The sequence below is a fragment of the Mesoplodon densirostris genome, chromosome 3, assembly GCF_025265405.1.
Source record: "Mesoplodon densirostris isolate mMesDen1 chromosome 3, mMesDen1 primary haplotype, whole genome shotgun sequence".
Taxonomy (NCBI): Eukaryota; Metazoa; Chordata; class Mammalia; order Artiodactyla; family Ziphiidae; genus Mesoplodon; species Mesoplodon densirostris.
In genome coordinates, this window is record NC_082663.1 from 163,299,148 (window position 1) to 163,326,926 (window position 27,779).

Sequence of the window (27,779 nt, forward strand, 5' to 3'; positions counted from 1 at the left end):
TAATGTGTAATGGGAAATCTTATTTTAGAGTAAATAAGATGTTGATTTGGTAGAGGAAATAATCAAAGAAGAGGTCAAAAACCTTGTAATTCCCTTTCTATTACTCCTTTGTGCCTCTTAACTAGTGAAAATAATATTCGTTTCAACTGAAGAACACTGAAGAAATACTGATTCTTAGGAATTCAGTTTTTATAAAGTAATATTTTTGGAACATTTTGACTTTCTTAAAATTAGTTACATGTTTTTTTAAAACAAGAACATCCTGACAATTATGAAAAATTGTGGATTAAAACGTATGTGGTTTGCATACTTTCTTATATATCCATTTATAAACCTGGATGGGTATAAACATAACTTTAACTAGTTAGAAATCTATATATCCATATAAATTCAACTGTGACTCTGAATAAAAATTTCACATTATATAGCTAATATAAATCTTTCAAAATTATGTATTTACAGATAAGGCTAAATGAAAAGCTTTTCATTAAAAAAAAACACTGAAAAATTATAAATAAGGAAAATACCTGGCCAACAGAATGCACTTATTAGGTTGTTTATGTACATTATCAGATATAGTAAAAAGGATATCCAACAGAAAGGTCATTTAGGAACTGAAGAGTCCTTGAAATGACAGGCTCACATCTTCCCCAGTATTTAAGGTTTGTGACACTAAATATGAAAAAAAAGTTTTTAATTATAATGAAGGTATTTGTTTGTGTAGGGAGAACATGGAAATACACATACACTCATGTCAGTTAAATAACCTAAATCACAAATATCTCATAAAGTGGGTTTAAATATCAATGGAACATTGTCTGTTCTTTTCATAGCATATTCAAAATTATATACAAGCAATGAACAATGAACACTGCTCTCCAAATGGTGTATTATTATATAAATTTAGTTTTGTAAATTAAAAAGTTGCCTAAATGTTTCACAGAAGAAACATTAAGTTTGTATCCAAAATAAACATAGTGGGGAGTGACAACAGGAGTTACAAATGAAGTCAAATAGAGACTCACAGTTACTGCCAAGAAGTGAACCATTAAACTTGTGGTTCCAAAACTCACTTCCTATGATCATGATTGTTTATCTAGCTTTGTTCTCTGCAAGCAAGGCAGTGCTACCTATCTGTTACACAGATGAAGAAAGATGTCAAGTGGAGGCATAGAAGTTTAGGCTAAGTGTACAAAGTTATGTCTATGACCAGAAACTAGTTAATTTTGCTAATATTGTAGGGATAATTTAAGGACAGTTCTCATGAATATGTCTCTGATAGCCATAGGTTTCTACTGGAATCAATGGATGCCCTGTCTGAAGGCAACCAAATCTCTCTCAATGATTCCAATTTGCAATAATCTCTTGAGTTGGTCTTTAAAATTGAGTATTTTCTTTTTAGTTAAAAAAGGTGGTCCAATTGAACTGAAGAGTCAAAGACTGTAAACTTTTCAAAACCATGTTTTGATACTGCATACTGCAGTAGTACGGATACCCTGACAAATAACATCTTTTGGATGGTGAATTTTAAATACGTGAAATTAAGTTTCAGATAAGAACAATGCTACCATTCTAAGAATTAAAGCATAACTTAAAAAGTCTCTTATTAAAAATTAATATTTCTGGAGAGATTTAAGCACAGTAAAAAGGTCAAAGTAACACAACAGCAGAAAAATCAAAGAACCAAAGCAGGAACTCACATTTTTGTCATGAATGTTTCTAGAACATGGTTGTCATCTGTTATTCCTAAGACTTCTGACATACGGGCATATACCTGCATGAAAACATTTAGTTGTTAAAAACTTTATCATTAACATATATTTTCAAAAGATTATTCAAATTGAACAAATGTAAAGATTTAATGCATTGTTGCATCCACACTGACGTAGGGAATGTGTGGGGAGAACAAATTAAGAATTTAAAAAAATTTTTATAATTTAAAAATTTACCCTCCTCTTTCTCTTCCAGGAAGCACCTCCCTTATTTTGAAATATATACACACCCACATAAACCCACATTCACATACTCATTTTATTCCCAGCATACCACATAACTTTTTTTTTCCTCAAAGTGGTAATAAAGCACCCCTTTCTCAAAGGCAGTTATATGTACGTAAAGGGCTGGAAAGTGGAGTGCCTGAATAAAAGATTCCAACATTTAAAAAATTTCCATCTATTCCAGATTTTAGCAAGTCATCAAATAATTCAGGATTATGTTAGGCAGCTATAAAAATAAGGATTTCAAAAATAAGAGGAAGTTAAAGAATTTATAGAAATTCTCCTCAAGTATCTCTCAATAAGCTCCCCCAAATATACAGGTAGGTCTTACTTTCCATGCTGAAACTGAAATCCCAGGCTCAGGGATTCTCTGCTGAATACATCGGGGTCTGGGAATCCACTAAGCTTCCCATTAGGGAGTGATGGTTGCAGAGTTTGGGGTGTAACATTTCAGTTCCAACCTAAGCCGCATTGAGCTTATAAACACATATCCCACTACAAGTGGGAAAATGCCACTGGCAGCCAATGGAATATTCCCTCTAATAGCCTGGCAAAGCTGAGAGGTGGGTTGACACCTTCATACTCCCTGATGCTCTGGTATGATTCCAGGTTATCTCTGCCAGACACCAGCTGTATGGGATTTCTCTTCTCTGATTTGATTCCTTGTGATTGTGTTCTCTTACTCTCTTCTGATCTGCCTATTTCCTATGGTATGGCAACTTAGCTTTCACTCCCTCTGCCTTTTGTTTTTCATATGTAAACACTACCTTGATATAATGTCATAGGTTGTGAAGGTGAGATAAAAATCACAGGACACCACACATCATCCAGAGTTACATGGTGATACAGGGGAGGAAAGCTGTTCATTGCAGAGATCTCATGTTTGGATTTTAAACACTATTGAACCAGAAGCTTGTGTTCCAGGCTTTTGACTTAAGTCCTACGACCAGGAGCTCCTCAGGCCAGTAGAGTGAATCAGAGGAAGAAAGAGAGGGAAAGGAAGGGGCAAAAAGGTAGAGGGGAGAAGCTGGGGAGAGAGAAAGAAAGGAAGATTGAGATTCAAATTCCTGTTGCTTCTCCTGCTAACTTCTGAGCCCTAATTGAAAAGCATTTCCATTCCAGTATCTGTGACTTGGCTCATGAGAGTAGGCCTTCATCTCTTATAAGATCAAAGCTATCACTGTTTTTGTAAGATGTCTGCTGAGAAGAGGGAGCTAGGGAGAAAGAACCTAGGGAAGTTATTTACCACCAAATCCTCAATCATCAGAAACCTTTAAGCCCATAGAAAGCTCAAAGGAAGAATGGTTGTAAAAAGGGAAGTTTCCCTTATCTCAACATGATCCAAAAGCTCTCTCATGAATGGGAGTAAGTCGGGCCCCTTCGAAAATCTGATATTGATATGACTATGGCACACAAGGCCCTTCACAACTTGGCCCCAACCTCCCTCCTCATCTATCATTTCCCTCAACCTGAAGCCACAATGAAATACTCATGAAATACTGAGGCTTCTCATGCAATTACAGATCTCTCTGAGTTCATGTGCTGTTCATTTTTCCTGAATCAGCCTTCTTCTTCCTCTTCCCCTGATTCTCATTCAAAAGTCATCTCTGAAGCCTTCCTTCCATTTCCAGGTAGGGTAAGTTGCACTCTCCTTTATGTTCCTATAGCGTCTGGTCCATTCCTCTAGCATGGTGCTTTTCACATTGTAAGTGTTTGGCTGTCCATCTCCCCTACTACACTGTATTTTTGTAAAATAAAATTTTACACTTTCAAGACTTTTCAAATGCTATTTTTTATGGCAAAGATCAAAATTAATCTATTTTGATTTTGCCCATGCCACACTGAATAATAGAAATGTAACAAAAATGTGATTTTAAACATTAAGACATTTAAACATATTAAAACTATTTTTTAAATTGATAGTCCCTGCAAGGAAGTTTTCTGTTGTGTCTCTGGCATTCAAGAAAGAAGGAATCTAAGCAGGCAGGTCTGTTGTGCTCTGCTGTCAAAACAGCTTCTCAAAGCATCAGATTTGACCCAATAAGATACTGGAAAAAACAGTCAACATTGACACATGGCAGTGCTTTAATCCACAATTATCCTTGTAACTTGCACCATTCCTTTTATCATCCATTAGCTTTGATTCCCATTATCCCATCTAGAACTGTGTCAACGCTTTTGTCCCTAGGGATTTCTCTCCACTACTAGGATCTGACAGCCAAGCTTGAGTACTAAACAGGATCATTACCTCTTAAATCCACTTATCTGATCTACTGAATAGTAAATTGAAAAGCTCATTAAGAGCAACAATCTGATTTGTTTTCACGTGTGACAGGGTCATTTAAAATCAATGTATGATTACTGCATTTCTTTTAAAAGACCGTCTCACATTTTCCAAGGCACCTTATCATTCAGAGAGCATGCAGATAATATGAAAATGTCTTCGAACATTTGAAATGTAGTTATACCATAGATACACATAATTTGGGGGTGAGGACTAATCTGTCCAGTGAGGAAATATCTATAAGATTATCTATCATAAAGCACAAGTCAATGAAAGTTTTCTACAGAAAAAATTCTTACACAATATTTAGGGGTTTTCAACATTTTCTAAAACTTCTATCACTTCACCAAAAATAATTTTTATGACAGCAAGAAGAAACTACATCACAATACATACTCATTTTAGGGAAAGATATAGGAGTTGGCATAGGAATGCAAGAAAAGGAAAAAAGCTCACGTTCAGTTCATAGATGCATTTCATAATCAATTAAGATAATTTGATCATAGTGAAAAATAAGTAAAAATCTAAGAAATAAGAGACTAATAAGCCCATTTGTGTTATCCTTCTCTGAAGGATACAATGAAGTTGAATAAATCGTTATACTTTTGGTTATGTGTTTCACATAACCTAGTTTTTGCCTGTCAGCCTGTGCCTTCCTCCCTTTCTTCTTCTTCTTTTTTTTTTTTTTTTTTTAATATGCCTGTCTTTCTCCGTTAGACTACAAACTCCCTGAGGGTGGAGATGATGCTCTTTTATCTCCCATGCCTAATACTCAATAACTGTTTGTTAAATGAATAACAAGAATGTAATGTTAAAATGTGTATTTTGGCTGATTCCATTTCATTCATAATTTTGTAACAAAAGGAAAACAACCAATAAGATGTGTGTTTTTCTACGAAGTATTTTTTTTCCTGTAAAAATAATATATTCCAAATTCTACTCACTCAGGTGACCACTGGTAAAGTTTTGTTATTTAAAAAGATATAGTTCTTTAAAATTATTATTATTTTTTAATTGAAGTACAGTTGATTTACAATGTTGTGTTAGTTTCAGGTATACAGCAAAGTGATTCAGTTATACATATATATATATATATATATATATATATATTCTTTTTCAGATTCTTTTCCATTATAGGTTATTACAAGATATTGAATATAGTTCCCTGTGCCGTACAGTAGGTCCTTGCTGTTTATCTATTTATATATATAAATATGTAGTTTCAACACTTAAATATTTCTGGAAGAAGCTCTCCCTGTAGATTCAGTAAGAGGAGCTCTCTCTCCTCCTCTGGATACTCAGAGCATCCATAGTTGCTGGCCTATTAGTGGCACTTCTCATGTAATAGAATATTATCTTGTTGTAGTACTAATTTTCTATGTTTATATGTGTTTCCTACATTACTTCAAGCACGTGCTGCCTGAGGGCAGGGAAATGTCTATTTCTCTTTACATCTCCAGAAGTACTCAGAACGCTGTGTCTCGATAAACTTAGCAACATACCAAAAGCACAGGTTTTGGTCCCAAAGATAACTGGATTTGAATTCTGCCACTAACTAGGGGTTACTTAAAGTCTCTGAATCTTGGTTTCCTATCTGAAAAACAGGAATAATAATAAAACCTACTTTATGGGCTTTTGGGAAGATTAAATGATGATACCTAACACAGAACCTGACATTTAGCAGCTACTCAGTAAATGCAGCTTCCCTTCCTACCCCGTTTCATGGACCCTTTCTAACAGTAGGTGCTAGTATTGTCAGCTACTACCTTTCCAAGAGAAAGCTCATTACATAAAAAATAACAGAAGGGTAAGAAAGGGCTTAGCTTGAAGACTTTCACACAGAAAAAAGGTTAAAACAAACAAAACCCTAAATTTGTATTAACTTTGAAATCTTGCTAATCATGGTCAGAAATGGCATTTGTTAAAGGCATAAAGCTTCAAAATTTCATGATACAAAACCAAATTCTTTCTACTTCTAAATAGTTATTGTCTTAGAAGGTAGAAAAATTACCCATTTTAGCCAGTCATCCATCTCTCTGGCTCTTGAAATACAGGAAGTCATTAGAAATGTAAGAAATTATCATCAGTACAGACATAAGAAGGCATGCTCCTAAAAAACTGTCTTAATATGTTTTCTTATCTCTAGTCATTCTACTGTGAAGCTTCTTTTAAACTTCAGAAAAGAGTATTTGGATATGTATATAACACTTCAGTGACCCACTTATGTTCTTTAACTTCTAAACTAATCAAGTGACAAATAATGTCTGAGCATATGCAGGTAGTTGACATGATCTTATATCTGGTTTTTAAAAAAGAAGCCAGACAAGATAACAAAACCAGACAAGGGAATACACATACAAACAGCAATAAGGTTTTGAGCTGTAAATCTAATTTAATAAAGAATAAAAGCATGTGCTGTGATAATTTTTAAAATTGCTTTCTTTTTCCAGTCTGAATCCTTGGTCTTGGGTATCTGCAGTGTTGCCTCTAACATTCTGGTTATAACTTTGAAGAAACTAATTATGTCAATCCTTAAATTTGAAGTAGATTACAGAACTGGGAAACCCAGAATATTAGTTCCTAAAGGTTGTATGGATATATAATGACAGTCACAGAAATTCAATAACAGCCCTCTATGAAATGTACTCAAAAGCACCGCATGAAACAAATTAAAAAGAACAATGAATCTCTCATCGTGTGCAAATAAGAAAATAAGAGAAAACAATGGTTCTATAGGTTTTCATAAGAGTTGTTATAATGAATTAAGATTTTGGATAATGAATCTTCAGAAAATTACAATAAGTTAATACCCTTAGGCCTTCTATAAATGTTTAGGATGTTATAACTTCTCAAAGAGCTTTTATAAGCAGGCTCAGTGCAGAAAATTAGCAGTGCTGTGGAAATCAACAACAAAGTATTTTGCCATCAGATGATATACTTTCCTGAACCAATTAGTGTAAAAAAATTCACATCCAATAATACAAAATTGATACCATAAAAATTTTAAAAACTCAACAATTATGAATTTTAAAGTATTGTTTTAATCTATTGACATGACTTAAAAATCAAGATTTTTATTTTTTTTGAATTTTATTTATTTTTTTATACAGCAGGTTCTCATTAGTTATCCATTTTATACATATTAGTGTATACATGTCAATCCCAATCTCCCAATTCATCCCATCACCAAGATTTTTAACTGAATGTAATTTGGTAAAACAAAACCTGTCACTGGAAAGCATTCAATATAATAAAAGCATTGATGTTCCTTAGGAAAACAATTTTGGAACAGAGTGTGAACTCACTTATTATGAGTAAGAAACCAATTTCCATATTTTTGTCTTAGGCTTCAAGTGCCCTTGAAGCCAATGCAGTGCTCTCTACATGAGATCCATTAAAGAGAAAGGGAGGGGAGGGAGGAAAAGGAAAGGTGTAAGAGGAAACTAACAGAGCATTTAATGACTTGGATCTAAACAGTTTGGAACTAAAGATATTGAGCTCTCTCATTAACGTTTGAAGCAGAATAAAAAAAAATAAAATGATCGTCACAATTAACTTGTGACCACATCAAGAGAATTAATAGTATAGACATCATTGCTGCATATTAAATACATAAACTTAGTGATAATGAATAGATCCACATTAATCTTGGCTGACTAATTTTTCCATATCATTTAAAATAACATCACAAAATACAGGACCAAAATTAGGTAAAAAAATCTTTTGCTAAAATTGAATTTTAAGACCATAATTTACTTTGGAAACCAAGCGGTAAAAGGTTAGGAATCTGGCTGCCTCATTCAGTGGAATACAGAATGACATCTGATAAAGAAAAGCTGGCTATGGAGATATAAAATAAATATGAATGTTAAGTATTTATTTCAATTAGAATATCTGAACCTACCATCTGTGGTGGCCATCTTGCTAAGGGGACATGTACCTAACAAATCTCTTAAGAGGCGTTCCCAATCTGCTTGAATAAGCTATTGTATAAGAAAACTTGGAGCGACCACTTTGGCCTCACATTTCCTTCGCTCCACATCCTGTGGCACAAAGCATGAACTCAGCAGGCTGGGGTACAGGGCTGCCTGCTGCCTTGTGATAATCCCCTCTCCCAGTAGGGGCCTCCACTGATGCATGGCTAAGAACATGCTTCCTCTTTTGCTTGCACCCCAGTGGGGTTTCCATTCCTCACTTGGGCCCAAATCCAGACTGCTAAGGAAGGGCTCCAGATGCCGCCAGAGATATTTTTGGATTACTTTCTAAACAATCATTTATTAGAAAGAGGAGTACAGGTACAGTGTGAAAACCAGCAATACTGGTAATTTTGGAGAGATTCTTTCCCTCCTGCCCCGACCAGATCTAAGGTCTAACTACCACCTGTTCAACAGAAGCTGGCTGTTTGCCCCATTTTCCTTCAGGGAGCCACTGACTAAGGATCTCCACCAGCATGAACCTAATGTCTCCCGACAGGCCTTCACTAGCCAAGAGGGACCTGGGTCGAGAGCACCAGTTATTGGTCACAGGATACACAGTCCATAGAAAGACTCCTGTGGTGCAACCAGCTGAAAGCCAACTAGAGAAGATGGGGAGTGTACATTTGTCCTGACACAGCTTTGTTCCCGCTGGCTGCCAATTCACTCCATATCTGGGGCCAAGCTTCTGTTAAACTAGTCTTCTGGGGCTAAAGCCATGGTAAAGTCTTGGGTAAATATATTATCTTTCCAAGCTCATACAATAAGAAGCGAACCATGGCTATGGCACAGGACTACTGGAAGAAGGTGTGATTAATTTTGGTAGAAGGTTTTGAGATCATGGTTTGAAGGGGCATTTCAGGCATTTGATTCATAATTCTTTGCAATAGCAAATTTATAAGATGACATGATTACATTTTGGAGCAAAGAATTGATGCTGGATGAAGTTTGTGAGAGAGTGATGGTAGAGGTGGGGAACTGGGAAGTAAAAGATTTTGTTTAATCCTTTACACATCTCAAAGGTGTCTGCCAGAAACGTATTCTGGCACAAGAGATACATGTGCTCTAGATACTGTTCAATAACAGATGCTATTCATTGTAGCCAAATACAACTTTCTCCTTTCAGGTATGAATGACTGGTTAGAATTGGCCACTTCAGCAATGTTATAATCAAGAAACCTAGGCTGCTTTCATACTATGCAATCACACTAAACAGAGGCTTCGCCGTTAATACTGACTATCGAACATTAGCTGACTATCGAACATTTCGTTATAAAACATGCACACTGTAGGATTCCATGGTGCATAAAAAAGGGAATCAAGAAAAATGCACCCCTACACTTATCACTGTGCATGTGCCTATTTTAATAATAAGAATCTGGGGCTGTGGTGAGACAAGCATAAAGACTGGTGATCCACCACAATAACCAGCAGCTCAACTCACCTGAACTATTTTCCAAGACTTCTCTGGAACTCTGGACACATCACTCCTCAGGCGTACAACCTAAAAAGCACAGAGTTTAGGGACCTGCCACCTGGCGTCAGGGATAAGGGAAGAGCAGAAGTCCTTCCCAACTTCCGATACAGGGAGAATGTGTCTCAGGATCTTTGTGGTTGTCACTTAAAATATTCATGGGACTTTGATTTTATTCTGGGGGCTAGGATCAGAGGCAGAGTGAAGTGCTGTTCAAAGCCTGGATGTGGTTATATGGATTACACTGGGTTTGCTTCCATGAAATAATTCAAGAAACCAATTACTAAAGGATAGCCCTGAAAAAGAACAAATTATAAATAACACCTAACAGAACTATTTTTAAGAATCTCTTAATACTGCCGTTTCCCATGAGGCACTCTCATTATGCAAGTGTGGCAACTGGGGCTAATGATATAAGTAGGCCAAGTCAACTTCTGAAGGGTAAAAGTATATGCTCAATAAATGAAACTCATTTCTGTAGTCACTCAGAAAGTTAAGCAAATCACATTGAGTCTTCCACCACTTAATCTAACTCTTGCACACACACTCTGCCTCCACCCTGCCTCTCTAAAACACCTCCCATTTCCTACATCCAAAACAACTGCGGTACCTTCCTCCTATAAGCCACTCAACTCTCTATCCCTTTAGGAAGGACAACCTGACAAAAAGAGTACAGGAATAATGGCCCATGGAATGAAAAAAGGGCTGCCAATGACACTGTGCATATTTTTACTATTCTGTCAAATCTGCTATTTTCATTATATTCTCAAACTTTACTCAAAAACGTTGATCCTATAGTCCTTCGTAGCTTTTACTTTCTGTCTCTCACACTAGCCTAGTTAGTGAAAACTTTAACTTACCCTAAATGCAAAGGATCAGAGTTCACCTTCTGATGGCCTACTGACGTCTTCAAACACTAGTATCTTCAAACACTAATAAACACTTCAAACCTTCTCTGAGGAGGCAATATACGCAGCAATAGGCTAAGTACCACTTCCATCCTAGTCTTCCTACTGAATACTTTTATGTTGAAAATTAACTACAACATATGCAAAAGTCTAACTGGTGAACAAAGACAACAGGTAGTTGCCCAGGAAGCATAGTCTTCTTTCAATAAGAAGACAGAAATGAGCAAGTTGAGTATATATTTTCTTTCTTTTTTTTTTTTTTTTTTTGTGGTAAGCAGGCCTCTCACTGTTGTGGCCTCTCCCGTTGCAGAGCACAGGCTCCGGACGCGCAGGCTCAGTGGCCATGGCTCACGGGCCCAGCCGCTCTGCGGCATGTGGGATCTTCCCGGAGCGGGGCACGAACCCATGTCCCCGGCATCGGCAGGCGGACTCTCAACCACTGTGCCACCAGGGAAGCCCATGAGTATATATTTTAGATAACTTCAACTAGGAGGAAACACAGAATGCATGTCTAGTGCAATGCACATGAGATACTGAGTGAGACCACTACTTGCTAGCCTAGCACAGTGCTTGGCAGATAACAGACATTTAATAAATATTTTATTTAATAAATTAACTCTATAATTCTAGTAAAATTAGTTAGCCTCTAAGAGTCTCAGTTTCTTCATCTGTAAAATGGAAAGAATAATATCACAAAATAGAAGGCAGTCTAGTCAAGTGATTAAAGATAGATTCTGAAGCCCAAGACTAGTTGGATTCCACCACTTACTGAGTGATTTTGAGCAAACTGCTTACCCTCTACACCTTGGTTTTCTCAAATATAAAATGAGGATGTTAGTTGGCCCTAATTTACAGAATCTTTGAGAGGACTAAAGCAGTTAACATATGTAAAGCACTTACAACAGTCCTGGTACATGGTAAAATTTCCATAAAGTACTGGCTATTATTATTGAGTTGGCAAAAAAGTTTGTTCAGTTTTTTCTGTAAGATGGCTCTAGTAGCACTTAGTTGTCTTTAACTTCATTCGAAACAAGTTTGTTAGATTGTATGTGGCTGCTGTCATATGAGCGTGCATTAAACAAAAACATCAAAATTGGTGAATTTTTGTGTAGCCACTTTAATATTGAAGATGGAAGAAAAAAAAGCAACATTTTCAGCATATTATGCTTTAGCATTTCAAGAAAGGTAAAAACACAACTGGAATGCAAAAAAAGATTTGTGCAGTGTATGCAGAAGGTGCTGTGACTGTTCGAACGTGTCAAAAGTGGCTTGCGAAGTTTCGTGCCAGAGATTTCTTGCTGAATAATGCTCCATGGTCGGGTAGACCAGTTGAAGTTGATAGCGATCAAATCAAGACATTAACTGAGAACAATCAGCACATGGGAGATAGGTGACATACTCAAAGTATCCAAATCAAGTGTTGAAAATCATTTGCCCCAGCCTGGTTATGTTAATCGCTTTGATGTTTGGGTTCTACGTAAGTTAAGCGAAAAAAACCTTCCTGACCATATTTCCTCATGCGATTCTCTACTTAAGCGTAATGAAAACATTCCGTTTTTAAAACAAATTGTGATGGCAATGAAAAGTGTATACTGTACAATAATGTGGAACGGAAGAGATCATGGGGCAAGCGAAATGAACCATCACCAACCACACCAAAGGCTGGTCTTCATCCAAAGAAGGTGATGTTGTGTATATGGTGGGATTGGAAGGGACTCCTCTATTATGAGCTCCTTTTGGAAAACCAAAGGGTTAATTCCAACAAGTACTGCTCCCAGTTAGACCACTTGAAAGCAGCACTCATCGAAAAGCGTCCAGAATTAGTGAACAGAAAACACATAATCTTCCATCAGGATAACATAAGACCGCATGTTTCTTTGATGACCAGGCAAAAACTGTCACAGCTTGGCTGGGAAGTTCTGATTCATCCGCCATATTCACCAGACATTGCACCTTCAGATTTCCATTTATTTAGGTCTTTACAAAATTCTCTTAATGTAAAACATTTCCATTGCCTGGAAGACTGTAAAAGGCACCTGGAACAGTTCTTTGCTCAAAAAGATCAAAGGTTTTGGGAAGATGGAATTATGAAGTTGCCTGAAAAACGGCAGAAGGTAGTGGAACAAAACAATGAATAGGTTGTTCAATAAAGTTCTTGGTGAAAATGAAAAATGTGTCTTTTATTTTTACTTAAAAACCAAAGGAACCTTTTGGCCAACCCAATATTATTGTCATCAAACACTGTATTATATACAGCACAGCCAGCACAGTGTCAGGAACACTTGGAAAGTTTTTAGCACACAGTATGCACCAAATAAACATTAGCTATTAGCCATCAGAATACGTGGTCACTAAATGGCCACTATTATTATTAAGCAAGATAGTCAAACATTCGTCTGGCATTAAGATTATGAGGCATGCACCAAGATGACGGTCCCTTTTATTTGTGCTTTATCTGGACTAGATAGTGGAAAGCAAATGTTTCTTCTAAACTGGCATGTGAGTAACTTTAATAGTGGTTAAAGAAGAGTGATTAGAGGGAAGAGAGCCCCAGTGAAAGACAGACTAACTCCTAATCTTCTGTCTTCTACCTATAACTTCTATTTTACAGAGGCGGAACAGTAAATGTGATGGGAAAGGAGACAGGAGGAAAACAGAATGCTGTGTGGTAGCAGGTGATGTTTTATCCCAAGGGCTCTGTACAACCTAAGTTCCTGATTTCAAAGCCCTCATCTTCCTTTTTATAGTCATCACAAGTTCCTGTTTCCTGTCTGCAGGTTAAGTTCTCATCTCTGGGTTAGGTAGATGATTTACATCCCTGTGTCCAATAAATTATCAAAGTCTTCCCAATTCAGGTAAACAAGTCCATCCGATTCTCTGAGTTTCTTTGCTAAATTAAATGCACACAGACAAGGGGTTCCAGAACATCATCATTAGAGTTTTAAGTAATCAGAAAAGTTTTTGTGTGATAGGCCCGGTAAGAACAGAAAGGGGCTGCCTTTCATATATGAATATAATATTGATCTCTGACACTAGACCATGAGTTGAGTTGCTTCTCCTACAGTACGGTGGATTTTAGCAGATATCTAGGATCTAGCTCGATTCTCTAGTGACTGATGGCTAGCCAGAACTAGAGGTCCAATCTGTGGTTGTAGTGATGAGATTTTTCCTCGGGAAGTAAAATAGCAAATATGGGGATGAAGCTTGTGATGATGGTCTTATCAATCATTACACTTAAAACTGATCATGTCTGGACTCATATCTAAATACCTACATAGGTAATGTGATACACTGGAAAGCACACTTGGGTTTAGGGTATGATGATTTGGCCGAAAACCTAGGACACTAAACAAGTTTTTAACCTTCCTGAAATCTTTTTTCATATTCTGCAAAATGAAGATACTCCTACCTACTAAAGGGAATATTGCTGAGAAGACTAAATGAGAAAATGTAATAAATAATGCCACAAAGTGGAGTGAAGCACAAAGTAGAAACCCAATACAGGTTAGATTAAGGTTGGAAAGAAACATGACCTCAAATGCTATTTCCTAGGCATTTCTCAGTCTACATTACCTGAAAATACAGAATTTGTCACTTACAGCATGGATAATGTTTTAATACCCAGTGCCCTGAACTTTAGGAACTTCAGGAATGTTAAGGTTGGAGAGTATTGTGTAAGTAAGGCAGATGCATCTGCTGGGGAGAGTGGTATTACAGGCCATGTCTCAGAAATGCAAATAACCAGAAAAAAAGGACAGTTGGGAACTGGGACCAACAAGCATGAAAGCATTTCTAATGAGGCGCTAAAGCGGGCTAAGAGGCAATATGGAAGGAAGTGGTCATGTATACTTGGAGATAGGAAAGGACAGTAAGTGGCTGAAGGCTTAAAAAAAAGGGTTAAAACAAAAGTTGAAAACTGCAATTTCTCAGTAAGTGTAAAGGCACCAGTGCACTAAGGTATTTCGCACATTTCAGCACTGTCTATCCTTTTACCATTTTCCTCGTCAAAAGGTGTGGGAGGTTGTCCATGGAAATGCATTTCCAATTTTGTAATGGGAGTCAATCAGAAAATGTAATCCACGTTGGAGAAAGTCGTTTCAAAGCCAACTTTGCTTAAACACATCTATTCAGTAAAGCAAGGGATACTGGCGCTGGGGAGACACACAGGCTTAAGGGAAAACAAAATCCCAATAAGTAGCCAAATGTGCTTCTATTATTTCAAGATTCCTTCAACAGAAACATTATGGGAAGCTAAAAATTAGGAAAACACTGAACTGAACTAATTCAAAGTGTTAAAGAAATATTTTGCATTTATGTTTTATAACCAAGTGCTTTTCCCACATTTGTCCCAAGGCAGCAGATGAAGCGCTATATTCACCACTGCTAATACTAGGAATTGGAACACGCTCTTTGGCAAGGCAGAAATAAGATAATTGTTCAACATAGGCTGGCTTTTCAGAAATACTGGAAGCATTGCCTGTAATTATAGACATCTGTCACTGCTAGCCACTCAGTACTAACCCTGACATCAATATACAACCACAGCACTAAACTGCCTGCAGGCATAGCAATGCAGACCAGATACGCTAGGCAGGCAATCATCTGCTTCATCCAAACTATCTGTCAAGGGTTCCCAACCACAAATAGCTCTTACATTTTGTATCCTTAGGATAATATGTTGATTTATTTTAGATTCTCTAATATTTACAGCCTAGGCCATCTACTAAAATAAAGAAACAAAACTTATGGCTAATGGAGGCAGTTACTGTTCACAGTCATCATAAAAGGTCATAGCTCAACCCTCAAATGTTAAAAATTGATGGCAGCTTTAACCATGTGCTATCATACAGATGTTTCCTTTTGTAGAGGCAATTATTTTCAATAGCAATTCAAAATGGTAACTACAATCTTTCATCAGCAAGTATGTTGCCACATTGATCTAATAGAAATGCTCATATTTTAAAAGCTTTCTAGAGAAGTAAAGGTAAGTTTCAGTGATGAGTACTGAAGAATCCAGATTGTCAGTTTGGGTTTAGCTGTACATATAATACTGTATCTGGAAACATTTTTTTTTTTACGTACACAGATGATGTAATGTCTAAAAACTAGGAAATGATATTGAAGGATAAAATACTTGGTTAATGAATGAGTCAACTGACATATAATCTTGCTGGGTGTAAAGCTTATTGAAATATACATGTACATCTACGTTCATATTTTTAAAAGCCCAAAGACACACTGTAGCTTTAAATGTCACTCTCTTTTTTTTCTTTTTAAGCAGCCAGGGAAGCAAGCTGACAATTATTAGACATTTAGACTAATTAGGAATAAACACTCACAATTATCACAATGTGTTACTGAAAACCCAGATATTTCTTGGTTTGATCACAACAGCCTATGCTGAAGAAAAACTATTAATTACTGACAGACAGTGAGCTTACAAGTGAGCTGCATCTTAAAAACCTCTTTTAAAATACAATTGCTAAATGCCTTACAGTGCTGTAATGTGAGACAGGTTCAAATCTTATTACTTCACTGAAATTAAAACCTAAGTTTTAATACTGTTCAAGTCGAACAATGATTCCACACTTTATTGCTTTTGAAATCCCTTGATGATCATAGGAAAAAATGCCCCCGAGAAAAAAGACTGTTTTCGATAAACAGAAAATACAGTTTGCACTCTTAGCCTCTTTGTCATCACAAAAAAAGGATTTAATGCCAATTCTTTAAAAAAAGACTTTCTTCCCCCACAAAATGTGCACCTTGAGTGCCATTTGTAAAATCAGTTCACTTTTTTTTTATTTATTACTGCAGCGCGGCAAGGCAATAAAGAAGCTACCGATAGCTAATAAATTACGTGCCTTTTAAAACAATTCTCTTGCTACAAAAACATGTAACTACGAAGGTTTACATTTACATGGTACATCACATGAAATGTCTGTATTTGTGTTCTATTAACCATTTTGGCAAATTGTGGACTTTTACCAAATAGGTGATAGAAAAAACATAGTGATTCACAAATGTCGACGTGATATAAAATAAAAGCCTTTCTAGTAAACTACTCTTTTGCTGTTTGCACTTCTAAAAATCCTCCAAAATTTATTTTAAAATATGTTTTTTTTTTTTTTTTTTTTTTTTTTTTTTTTTTTTTGTGGTACGCGGGCTTCTCACTGTTGTGGCCTCTCCCGTTGCGGAGCACAGGCTCCGGACGCACAGGCTCAGTAGCCATGGCTCACGGGCCTAGCCGCTCCACGGCATGCGGGATCCTCCCGGGCCGGGGCACGAACCCGTGTCCCCTGCATCGGCAGGCGGACTCTCAACCACTGCGCCACCAGGGAAGCCCTAAAATATGTTTTGATAAACTATTTTATGCATCAAAAAGGTATTCAAAGATGTTCTAGTCAAGGTTAATTTAAACTTTACCCAGTGAATACGGAGACCTAAGAAAGTACCCCTTTCCTGCCTAATTTATGTTCCTAGTATCACTCAGTCTTAAAAATCATAGCTCCTAGCAGTTACTTGAGGACAAGTTATAAAAGGCAAGATCACTGGATGTAAGGCAAAAATGCCCTCAATCTGTTCCTTAATATATTTTCTTAAAAAAAGATACAGAAACTTGGTTATTTTTTTAAGAAATACATCAAACAAACATGTCTTGCTAAGTAATAATCTTTAAGAGAATATTATCTTCACGTATCCAAAAGAACTGCCGAAAAACCTTACTTTATGAAAGTAAGCTGTCTGTTTTTCTGGTTGGTTTATGTACAAATGAATTTTGAACCGTCTGTACTCTAATTCCAGGGTTAAACTGTTAAATTAATCAGGGTATTTGCTTAATGCTCTCACCCTCTAATCTCATGATGAGCATGTATTTATGAGGTAGTGTATTGTCTTTTATTATTAATTTCCTCCATTTCCTGTAATAGCTATTATAGCTGTGGCTTTTTTTGGTTTGTTTTATACCTACAAAATTTCAACTTTGTTCAATTATGTATGATGAACACTGCTTCAATTTTCAAAGCACAAACAACTTTGACCCATTTCATATTTACTTCAAGATGACGGTCCACCATACAAATGAATAAAAATTCTATATTCTCTAGCATTCCATTTCTCCATTCAGATCTAATTTTTCTCCCTTTCTTTTGAAATCAGCTTGATTATGATGATTAACAATTAGGAATTCGTGGAAGATATGTTTTTTTTGAAAAGTTCAATGAAATAATTTTATTTCATTTTCACAGACTTTTTAGAGGGGAGTCATTACCACCATAAATAACTAATGTTCTATAAACCACATATCTTTACATGTAGAGAACCCAGGTATATTTCCTTATCTTCTGTTTCTTTTTAATAGTATTACTCATGTTTATTGAAATCATGACCTTTCCCCACACTGTAGCTGATTTACAATAATAAAATTCTTAATTAGCAACCAAGAAAAATAGCTGACAAAATATGAACTTTCTCTATGGCCCTCTTCTCTCCCTCCTATATCTCACTGACAAAATTTTATTTTAAATCTTTAGTTACTTGAATTATCCTTTTTGGCTGGGAAAGAGCTCATTCAATGTACTGTCTCCCTTAGATCACTAAGATTGTGCATTCAAAGCACGTAGGGCAGGTATCATGAACTCCATTTTTTTTTCAGATGGGGTTTAGAAGACGGCTCAAGAAGGCTACACAGTGAATGGCTTGTTCTCCAACTTCCTACTCAACAGTTTTCACTAATTGACAACACTGCTTCCTAGCTACTAGGAAAAAATATGTATTCATGGATATTTATCATAGAAAATCCAAATTAAACTTTCTACTGGGTGCTATTTTATTCAATGCATGGAAAACAACCTTGCCTTATATCTGGCGCCTATTTGACAGAGTGGGTGGTTCTTGGTGCCAACTGAGAGGGGTCGAGGAATTCAATTGTTTTACTAATTACCATCCTATCAGGGATGGAACATTTACTCTGTCACCAATTTGTTAAACAGTCTGAAGTGTACTGATACTTAGATTTCTTGGTCTTGTTTTGCAATCTTGAATAGGAAAGTGGAAAACATAAAGCTGGACTCTCTGGTCCGGGAATCCTTCCTGGACTTTCCCAAGATTACATTAGGTGTTCTCCTATACGTTTCCACTGTTGTTCTGCATATCAAATATGGGCCTTATTATATCAAACAATGATGCCTGTCAGCTCTGTCTGTGTTCTCCACCTGTCTATGATGGCAGGACTATCTCTCTTTATAATAATAGTCAATATTATGGCCCATTGTTTAGCACATAGTAGGCAATTACATGTATTTGTAATGTCTACATGTTTTTTCCAACACCACCAAGCAGTTCTCAGAGGACACTACTTGGATGTCTCACATCCAATTAAGGGCTCTGTCACACAAGGCTGCTCCTAATTTTCAAACACCAATTGAAAGTCCAAAAAAAAAAGAAAGTAAGAAAGTCCAGGTTGCCACCTGTGCTGCTCACCAACTAGCTACAGATCGAAGGTTCCAGGGACTTCTTCTTTGGGTTTGATTAATTTGCTAGAGTGGCTCATAGAACTCAAAGAAACACTTTATTTACTAGATTACTGGTATATTATGAAAGGATGTAACTCAGGAACATCCAGATGGAAGAGATGCTTAGAGCAAGGTATGTGGGAAGGGGTGCAGATCCTTTTCTAATTTACAATTCTTAAAAATGGAACATTAGCTGGTTCCAATCCACTGTCTCCTAATAAAACACTGTTCTAATTAACAACACCTACTTCAAAAAAAAATGACTAGAATCCGAATAAAATTTCTGCTTTTGTCACCGTGAAATTTGACCATCTCACCCTACCTAACCCATATTCAATCAATAGCGACAGATATACGATACGTATCTCATACCTAGGATATTGCCTCTGTCCTCAAGAATCTCAAACTTTGTTAAGAAAACAAGGACATAGAGCAGAACACTTAAGGAGCAAGACTGGGAATCGGTTAGCCATTTAGTGAATTTAGAGTTAGATTTAAAGGTCAAATCTTGTGCATGCCCCTTCCTACCACTGTGTTCTTAGTCAAGTTACTTTATGGCAGAACTGGGGTTAACACCTTTATCATAAGATTATTTTGAGGCCTACAAGATACAATGTATGTAAAAGCTTATTATTATAGTGCATGACATATAATAAACAATAAACGAGTGCTAGCATTGCCATTATCATTATTATTTAACTAAGTTTTAATGAATATGATCCAGGTATTAAGAACTATAAGAGTGCATACTGGAATAGAACACTGAAGGATGGAGATTGCTGTGGCGTAAGCGGGGGGAATGGGAAGAAGAAAAAACTAGAACAATGTAATCCAAGATAAAGATGGTGAGAGTCAGCTTGATAGAGGGGACCTGTGAAAACTAAAATTGGCTAGTAGGTGGAGCTAGATTCTGGAGGACCTTAGAAGCTGAGGACTGTTGGCTAGATGAAGGCAACAGAGAGGTCTCTGAAGTGGGAAGGGCCCTATGATGTAAGTGGTGTTTAAGATTTGTCTGACTACAGTGTGTGTGATGGACCACAGCCAGAGAGGTCAAGCTTTTATTTTTCTTGAACCCTTTGTTGTCTCTGACATGTGTTCCCTCTTCTTGATATTTTTACCTTTATGGACACAGTATTCTTGGGCTTCTCACTTTTCAATTCTTTATTTTCCATTAGAAATGTTTATTTTCCACATCTTTGACCTGAGAGTGCCCTTCATCCTTATATACTCAGTTCCTTGGGGGAGGTTCATCTGCTCACAAGGTTTCAAGTAAATATGTACCCCCCAAAACTCTAAATCCATAGTTCCAAAAGTAAGTACTGAATGTGGAAAAGAAATTCCTCTCTACCTCATCTGTATTATTAAAGAAAAGTAGTTAGGGTTGGGAATTGAAAAGAAAGGCCAAGGTGGAAAAATTGTGACAATTTTGGCTCTATTTCCTTGAACAAGAGGAAAGTCTGAGGTAGGCCAGGAAGGAGATTACTGCCCCTGTTAATTATATAAGAATACAGCATATCAGCTAAAGGCTCATTTGGTTCTTTACTGTCTCTGATTATGACCCCAGTGACTTAGCCTCCAGCGATAACCATTAACCTCAGAAGGTCAGAGACGGAGCCCAGAAATTTCTATCTTTCCTTAAGTAGTTGAGAATCTTTCAATCATGGACTTATCGACCTATTTGTATTTTCGTTTTGTGGCACTCCCTGGAAAAATAAGTCCCATAAAATTTCATTATCCACCAAAGAAAGCAGAACTTCTTCTTATTTACCTTGAACTTAATGTAAGGCTAAGGGTACTCTTGAATTTAAATATTTACAAAATTTTCAAGTTCTACCAATATTGATTTAAAAAGCCAAGAATCTGATCTTTTCTCTTAAGTGTTTAACTTTCTAGGCTGAAGAGGCCTAATACTTTCATACTGTTGATTTCTACAGTGTATATGTGAGCTGTGCTCTAAAAAAAGCGAAATATAAATAGAGGTTATGTCTATTGACTGTGCTTTTAAATCATTTGAATTATTGCATCTCTGGGGTCTGTTTTGTACAGACCACATTTTTGGGTAGTGATAAAGGTCAAAAAACATGTAACAACATCGCCATTCAATTCTGATTACCATCTTAAAAGTCTACTAGAGGGCTTAATGTTGACAGGCAGAAAGCTCAAGGAAAAAACAAATTAGCTGTTGTAAGTTTTTAGAAACAGGCTACACGTGTTCCTTTTCTTTCTTTTTAAGTGAAAGCATTTTTTAAAAACCTTAAAAAAAGCAGAAGCAGAGGACCAAGTGCCAACAGTACTTCTCAATGACTAGAGAAGAAAATAAAATGTCTAGACTATCAAAGGCTAGAAGGAGTTTCTGAACTTCACAAACCAAATGAAGCGTACTCACCTGCAGCTAAATAAATTGTACCATCCCTGATTCCTTATGCTGAGGGCCTCTATCACATACTGTATCATCTCTTTGACATGACAACATTTTTGAAGAACAGTGTAGAAGAGCTAGAGAAACTAGAGCTCAAATCCCCAGTCTCAAGTGTGACCCTAAACAACTTTCTCGACTTCTTTAAGAATCAATTTCTTCATTCACAAAATGAAGGTAATAATACTTACCTTGTAAGGCTGTAGAGAGGATTAGCAATAATTTGGACAAAATGCCTAGCACAGTATCTGGTGCACAATAGGTACTCTATAAATACTATTTCTAGTGAGGACATCAGTTGCATATTAGAAAACAGTTAAGCTTATAAAGAATTAGGAATTTTCATTAAACTGTACAATGTTTTTCTTTTTTCTTTTTTTTTTTAATGAGAAGGGGTAAGTAAACAATCATTTACATTCAATCACTACGTATCTTGTTGTTAATGTATCATATGACGGTCAACTATCTGTTTAGGCAATTCAAATACTGATGTCTGAGAGTAAGTAATTGGGAAGGGAGAAAAACATTTTAATTATACAACACATAACACACTGTACCTAAATTAAAAAGCAACTATGTCTTGAGAATTAAATAGGAATATCCTAAAAGCACAAGTTTTTAAAAGAGTGGTATGGATTCCTAGCTTACTGTGAAAAATTGCCAGTCACTTTTGAAGCTTTTTAAAAACTCCAAAATGGCTGACAGTAAGTAAAGAGAATATAAAAGCAGATGGTTCGGATAGTCTGAATACAAAAAAGCAGGTGCTTAGCAAAACAGAAGCATTTGCCAGTCTGCCAGCGCTGCTGGCTCCTGCTTCCACATCCTGCTTGCGTCCTCCCCACATCTGCTCACTGGTGCCCATGTGATACATTCAATTGGCTCAGAGGATGAAGAGCAACAACCTGCAAATCCAGAGACTACTGAGATCTGTTGTTTAAAAATGCAATTTCCTTTTCTTTGCAGGTTCCTCTCACTATTTTAAACTCAGAGAGGTGGAAAAATTATCTTTCTTCAAGATAAAGACACATTCCTTAGATTTAAGAAAATTCTTTTAACAACAGCACAATAAAAGGATATTAAAACTTGGCTTATGGAACACATTAATACAGATGTATGCAATCTAACCCAAATCTTAAACCATGTTGGCAGACTATACTCTCTACTGCCCAAGTACAGTAAAAGAAGAAACTTAAATTAGCTTCTAAATAAGTTAATTAATAATAAATTAGCTTCTAGGAACAGAAAGAAAGCAATCACAGTGTCTCTTTATCACATGCAGAACGAAACTACACATTATTTTTCACAAAATATCACTTTTGTTTTGCCTTGAACAAACTAAGCTAGGAACTTCAAAGGAGAATATAACTTAGAAGAAGGCTAAAAATACAGTAAGTTAAAAAAAAGAAAATGAACAGTCATATGGTGAGAGGAGCCAGACAGGAAATAGGGTTCAGATTCCCTTAACGGTGTGATGTGGGGTTTTGAAAAAAACAAAACAAAACAAAACAAAAACCAAAACTATGTAATTACTTGGCACTTCAATGGACACCTGTGAAAAATATCACAACTTAGACATCAATAAAAGGAGTAAAATATCCAGGGTATCTCCAAAAGGGGTCAGGGATGCTGGAAACGGATGTTGGTAGGTATCAAACTAGGAAAGAGCCCTTGTAGAGTGGTGAGGGAAGTTGAGGGTGATTTTATGGAATTGGTAAAGGCAGCATGTCAAGTCAGATGGCTTGCACATGCTAGTTACAGAACCCGTGGTCAGGTTTACTTTGCTAACAGCCTCCTAGTTGGTCACTCTAGTTTTTATCCCACCACTGGTGGGTACTAAAGTTCCAGGGACAGGGATGATGACAATGATGATGAAGATAATATGAGCAACTATCACTTACTGAATGCTTAATATTTGCTAGGGACTATGCCAAGTACTTTATATGCTTTATCTCATTTAATCAATATGATAACTAAATGAAGCTGGTAGGCATTACTATCATAATTTTACCACTAAAGAAACTGAGGCTCAAAGAAGTGATGTGTCTATGGAGTCAGACAGTTTGTATGTGACAGAGGTGGGATCTGAACCCAAGTAAGAATAATGCCAAAGACCACACTCTTAACCAATTATTTTTTATATATGATCATGAAATGCTCTAAAAATATATAGTTACATCAATACCAAATAGTATTAAACTGTAGAACTCTTTACAAAGCACACATGAGAGCCTCAAACATGGCTTCATATTCATTTATGTTATCATAAAATCACATTCTTTAGGTGTTTTTTCCATATAATATTGAATTTATGACTATTGGGTAGAGTAGTTTATTACCTGATATTAACTTTTTTTTACTTTTCTTTAGCTGCTCAGAAAAGATGAATGAATCGTAATTTCACCTGCTCTTCCCTGTTTTTCTTAAACATTAACACAAAATAATAGCAAATATTTACTGAAATGTATATGTCAGTCATTGTGTTAAAATAGGGTTCTCAACCTCAGCACTACTGATGTTTTTGTTGTGTGGGGCTGTCCTGTGCGTTGTAAAATGTTGAGCCGCATCTCTGGCCTCTATTCACTAGATGCCAGTAGCACCCCTCCCCCAAACTGTGAAAACCAAAAATGTCTTTAACATTGTCAAATGTCCTCTGGAAGATAAAATCACCCCTGGAAAGAACCACTGTGCTAATAAGCACTTTACGTTTACTAATTTAACGCTTCCATCTACCATGAGGTAGGTACTTCTACAACTATTCTAGTTTTATAATGAGGAAATTGAGATGGAGAGATTAGGTGTATTTGAAGCAAAAGAACAAATAAGTGGTAGAGTTAGGGTTTAAATTTAAGCAATGTGACTCTAGAACCTGTGCTCTTACCCAGTACACTATGCTACTTCTCTAGCAAAATAAATTAGCTTTCTCAGGTCTAAAGAATTGTAAGAAATTTTTTTCCTGGTTTAACTTACTACTATCATCTGGGAAAACGTTTAAATGGGGAACATAAAACAAGGCTCTCACAGCTCCAATTTCCTCAGCCAGCTCTTCTTAAAGTGGCATGATTTAGAAGAAGTTCTTAACTTTGGGGGATGGGGCATGAACTCCTTTATGAATCTATTAAAGATACCGACCATCTCCCAGGAAAATGTACATGTACAAAATTTTACATACTTTTTCTTTTTAGTGTTAGAGGATTTTACATGTAGAACCTGAGTTTAATCCCTGTCCCAAAACTCACTAGCTGTACAATCTGGATGAAGTTATTTAACCATGCTGCTCCCCAGATTTCCCCTGTAAAATGAGGAAAAGCTCACTCACCCTACATGATTGCTGTGAGGCTTAAATTGATTACATGCGTGAAGCACCTAGCAGCGTACTGGCACCTAGAAGCTACACAATAAATGGCATTCCTCCTCTTGATAATTCTATTTTCTGGTTCTGCTCTATCAAAGAAGCCTCATCTACTTTTCAATATGCTCTAGACTTTTGGGGGCATAGTGCTCATCATCTATGTCTTCCTTCGATTATTTTATGCGTGTCATACAAATCTGGTCTTCAGACTTATTTGTTATTACTACTTTTTCACCTCACCCTAATGCCCAAGGTAAAAGGGAAGAAAGAGAAGGAAATCTCCTTGGATGCATTTCCTTTTCAATGTTAGAGGTAGAATCTCATGAGATTGTTGCAAGGAATAAGGGAAATCTTTGTGAAATGTTTGGCATTGCACATTATAGGTGACTGATAAATGTTTATTCTTCCTCGTGGGGCTATTAGACACAATATGGGGGCTTCTCTGAAATGTCCTTTGAGTACTTAGAAATTCACCTTAGTAATTAAAGTAATGCTTTTCCCTACTTTTTTTGTGTTAGTTTTTTAAGGAAAGGTAAGGCATTATGCAGCCTAGAAACACTATTTCTAGGGAGTGAAGTATAGAGCCCACCATGTGGCTTTCAGAAGAATAAATATGACATGTACTCGGGGCCCATCCCATTTACAACTGCGTTACTGTCATGGGCAACTTCTGGTGTGAGACTTCCTAAAGTTGTATAATTGGTTCTTTCATGTTATTTTATCCAATCTTTCTCCATCACTCTGATAAAAAGGCCGTTTCTTTATTTTTGGTAGTATCAGAACATATAGAAATCCCCAAAAGGGCTGCTGAAAAAGTTTGGAGGGCCAGGGAACAGAGGAATCCTGGACAGAAATAAGGGCAAGTCAACTCCTGAGGCTTTTAGGATATGAGTTTGTCCCTAGGAATTTATACCAAAGAAAAGTTTCAGCTCCTCTTCTGCTTTTCATTAGAGAGAGACAAAGGACTCTGGCTTAGGACAAAGTAAAAAGAAATACAGATTTTATTTTAAAGCACAGATGGCCTAAGAGAGGATTATAGGCTTGGAGACAGAGGATGGTAAGATGCTAGCTTACCCAGCCCAGAATGCTGGCTGAATCCAGAATATAATGCCAGGAAAAATGACCCCCAAAGGAAACCTCTTTGAGGCTTCTGATGAGAAAGAGAGCCTCAGGTTTCTTAAGAGCCATTGCTAAGGCTACTAAGAAATCTGGCTTGACTTTTCTTCACATGCTATAGAAGCCCTGGTATTTAATGTCTAGTCTTCACAGTACATGCTAAAGCACCTCTTGATAAAACAATAGCCCTTCTGATTCAATATCATGCAAGCATCACACAAATCATTTAATAGTGTATTTAATCACAGAAAAAGTCAAGTGAAACATGAAATGTTCTCCCAACAGGCCACTTCTCCATCTAAGCCTGGAGCCAAAATCCGTCACAGGTGAGAATACTCAAGAGAACTAATAATATACAAATCATGTGTCCTTCCCGTTCTCAGTTTCTATGAAGCAACACAGAGCACTCCATGGTCTGTGACATCCAAAAAAGATGATGACAAAGGAAACTACAAATTATCCTGTCTCACAGTAAGTGATGACGTCATTTCAAAGTGAAGCAAAACACAGAAAGGGATTTCACAGAGAGTCAAGCACTCAGAAAAGGTCCTCCAAATCTGATCTATGCTGTGTTGTGGCAGGCAGATACTCTAAAGGACAAAACGCCGTTAACAAAACATATAATGAACTCTTATTGCCGTTGGGGGAGAAGCTGAGGGCACCATCTGCAGGTACCAGTAAGTGAAAGAGGCTGAGATGGCTAAAAGGCAACACATAGTTTGTATCTTTTTCCCTCTAGGATTAAGAAACAGCCCGCAGAATAACTTTTTTGAAATACATGAATGAACAATCACTCCTCTTACCTAATTAAAAGCCTTCAAAGGCACACTTCCCTACAGGTTAAAACCTTCTTTCCTTAGCTTGCTGTGGAGAACTCTTCCTAATCTGGCCCTTCCCAACTATGGTAATAACCTTTCCCCTAACTTCTACTATTTAGTGTGGAATTTTACCCCACCAAGCCCCGTGACATGGGCTGATCATGTCGTGCTTTCATACCTCCATGGCTTTGTACACACTGTTGCCTCGGTCGGGAATAGTCACCCTTCCCTTTTCAACCTGGCAAAATCATCTCCATCTTTAAGAGCCAGTTCAAATGTAATTTCTCATGGGATGCTTCTCTTGACTTCTTTCATATGGCCCTTCATAAACTTCCTTTGTCATACTGTATTGTCAATTATTTGTTTGTCCATCTCTTTCTTCCACTCGTCTGTGAGCTCTAAGCATAGGGACTGGAACATAGCAGATATTCAATAAATGTTTACTGAAGGAATGAATAAACTAGTCCAGCAAGGGACATTACCTTGGAAAGGTAATCTGCTTCTCTGGGTCTTAAACTGCCGTTTGTAAAATTAGGAAATGGCAAAAAAAAGTTTTAAAGACATGAAACCATTTCCTCAAATAAGAGCTTACCTGGAAGACTAACATGAGAGACAGATTAAAGCAGAGTGCTGTTTCATGGAAGGGGAATGTGACTTGCCAAGCTCCTCTTCCCATTGCTGGAAACTTTGCACAAAGCAAGCTGGAAAACTTGTGGACTACACATTTTATGTTTTCTTCCAGTTTTAATATTCTATGATTCTATGATGTTATTCAGTTTTTCAAAGCAGCACATACGAAGATTATTAAGCAGAAAAAATTCCATTGTTCTACTGTCCTTTAGGAACAAAAAACTCAATTTGGAACCGTATTTTCCCATAGTGAATTATTTTGTAGGTATAGCAAATCTGGACTCACTAACTGTGCTACAAAAC

General features: G+C 36.7%; 1 protein-coding gene across 4 annotated transcripts in view; it reads right to left on the reverse strand.

Moving 5' to 3' along the window:
* Nucleotides 1-27,779, reverse strand: part of RANBP17 (RAN binding protein 17) — a 314,617-nt gene that overhangs the window by 94,926 nt on the left and 191,912 nt on the right. For 3 of the 4 annotated variants that reach the window (XM_060092535.1, XM_060092537.1, XM_060092539.1), the window contains 3 exons: nt 9,700-9,759; nt 1,701-1,774; nt 592-672 (listed from right to left, as the gene is read on the reverse strand). In XM_060092535.1, coding sequence (XP_059948518.1) covers nt 592-672; nt 1,701-1,774; nt 9,700-9,759 — 215 coding nt within the window. The remainder of the gene's footprint in view (nt 1-591; nt 673-1,700; nt 1,775-9,699; nt 9,760-27,779) is intronic. The other variant, XM_060092536.1, reaches the window with a different exon arrangement.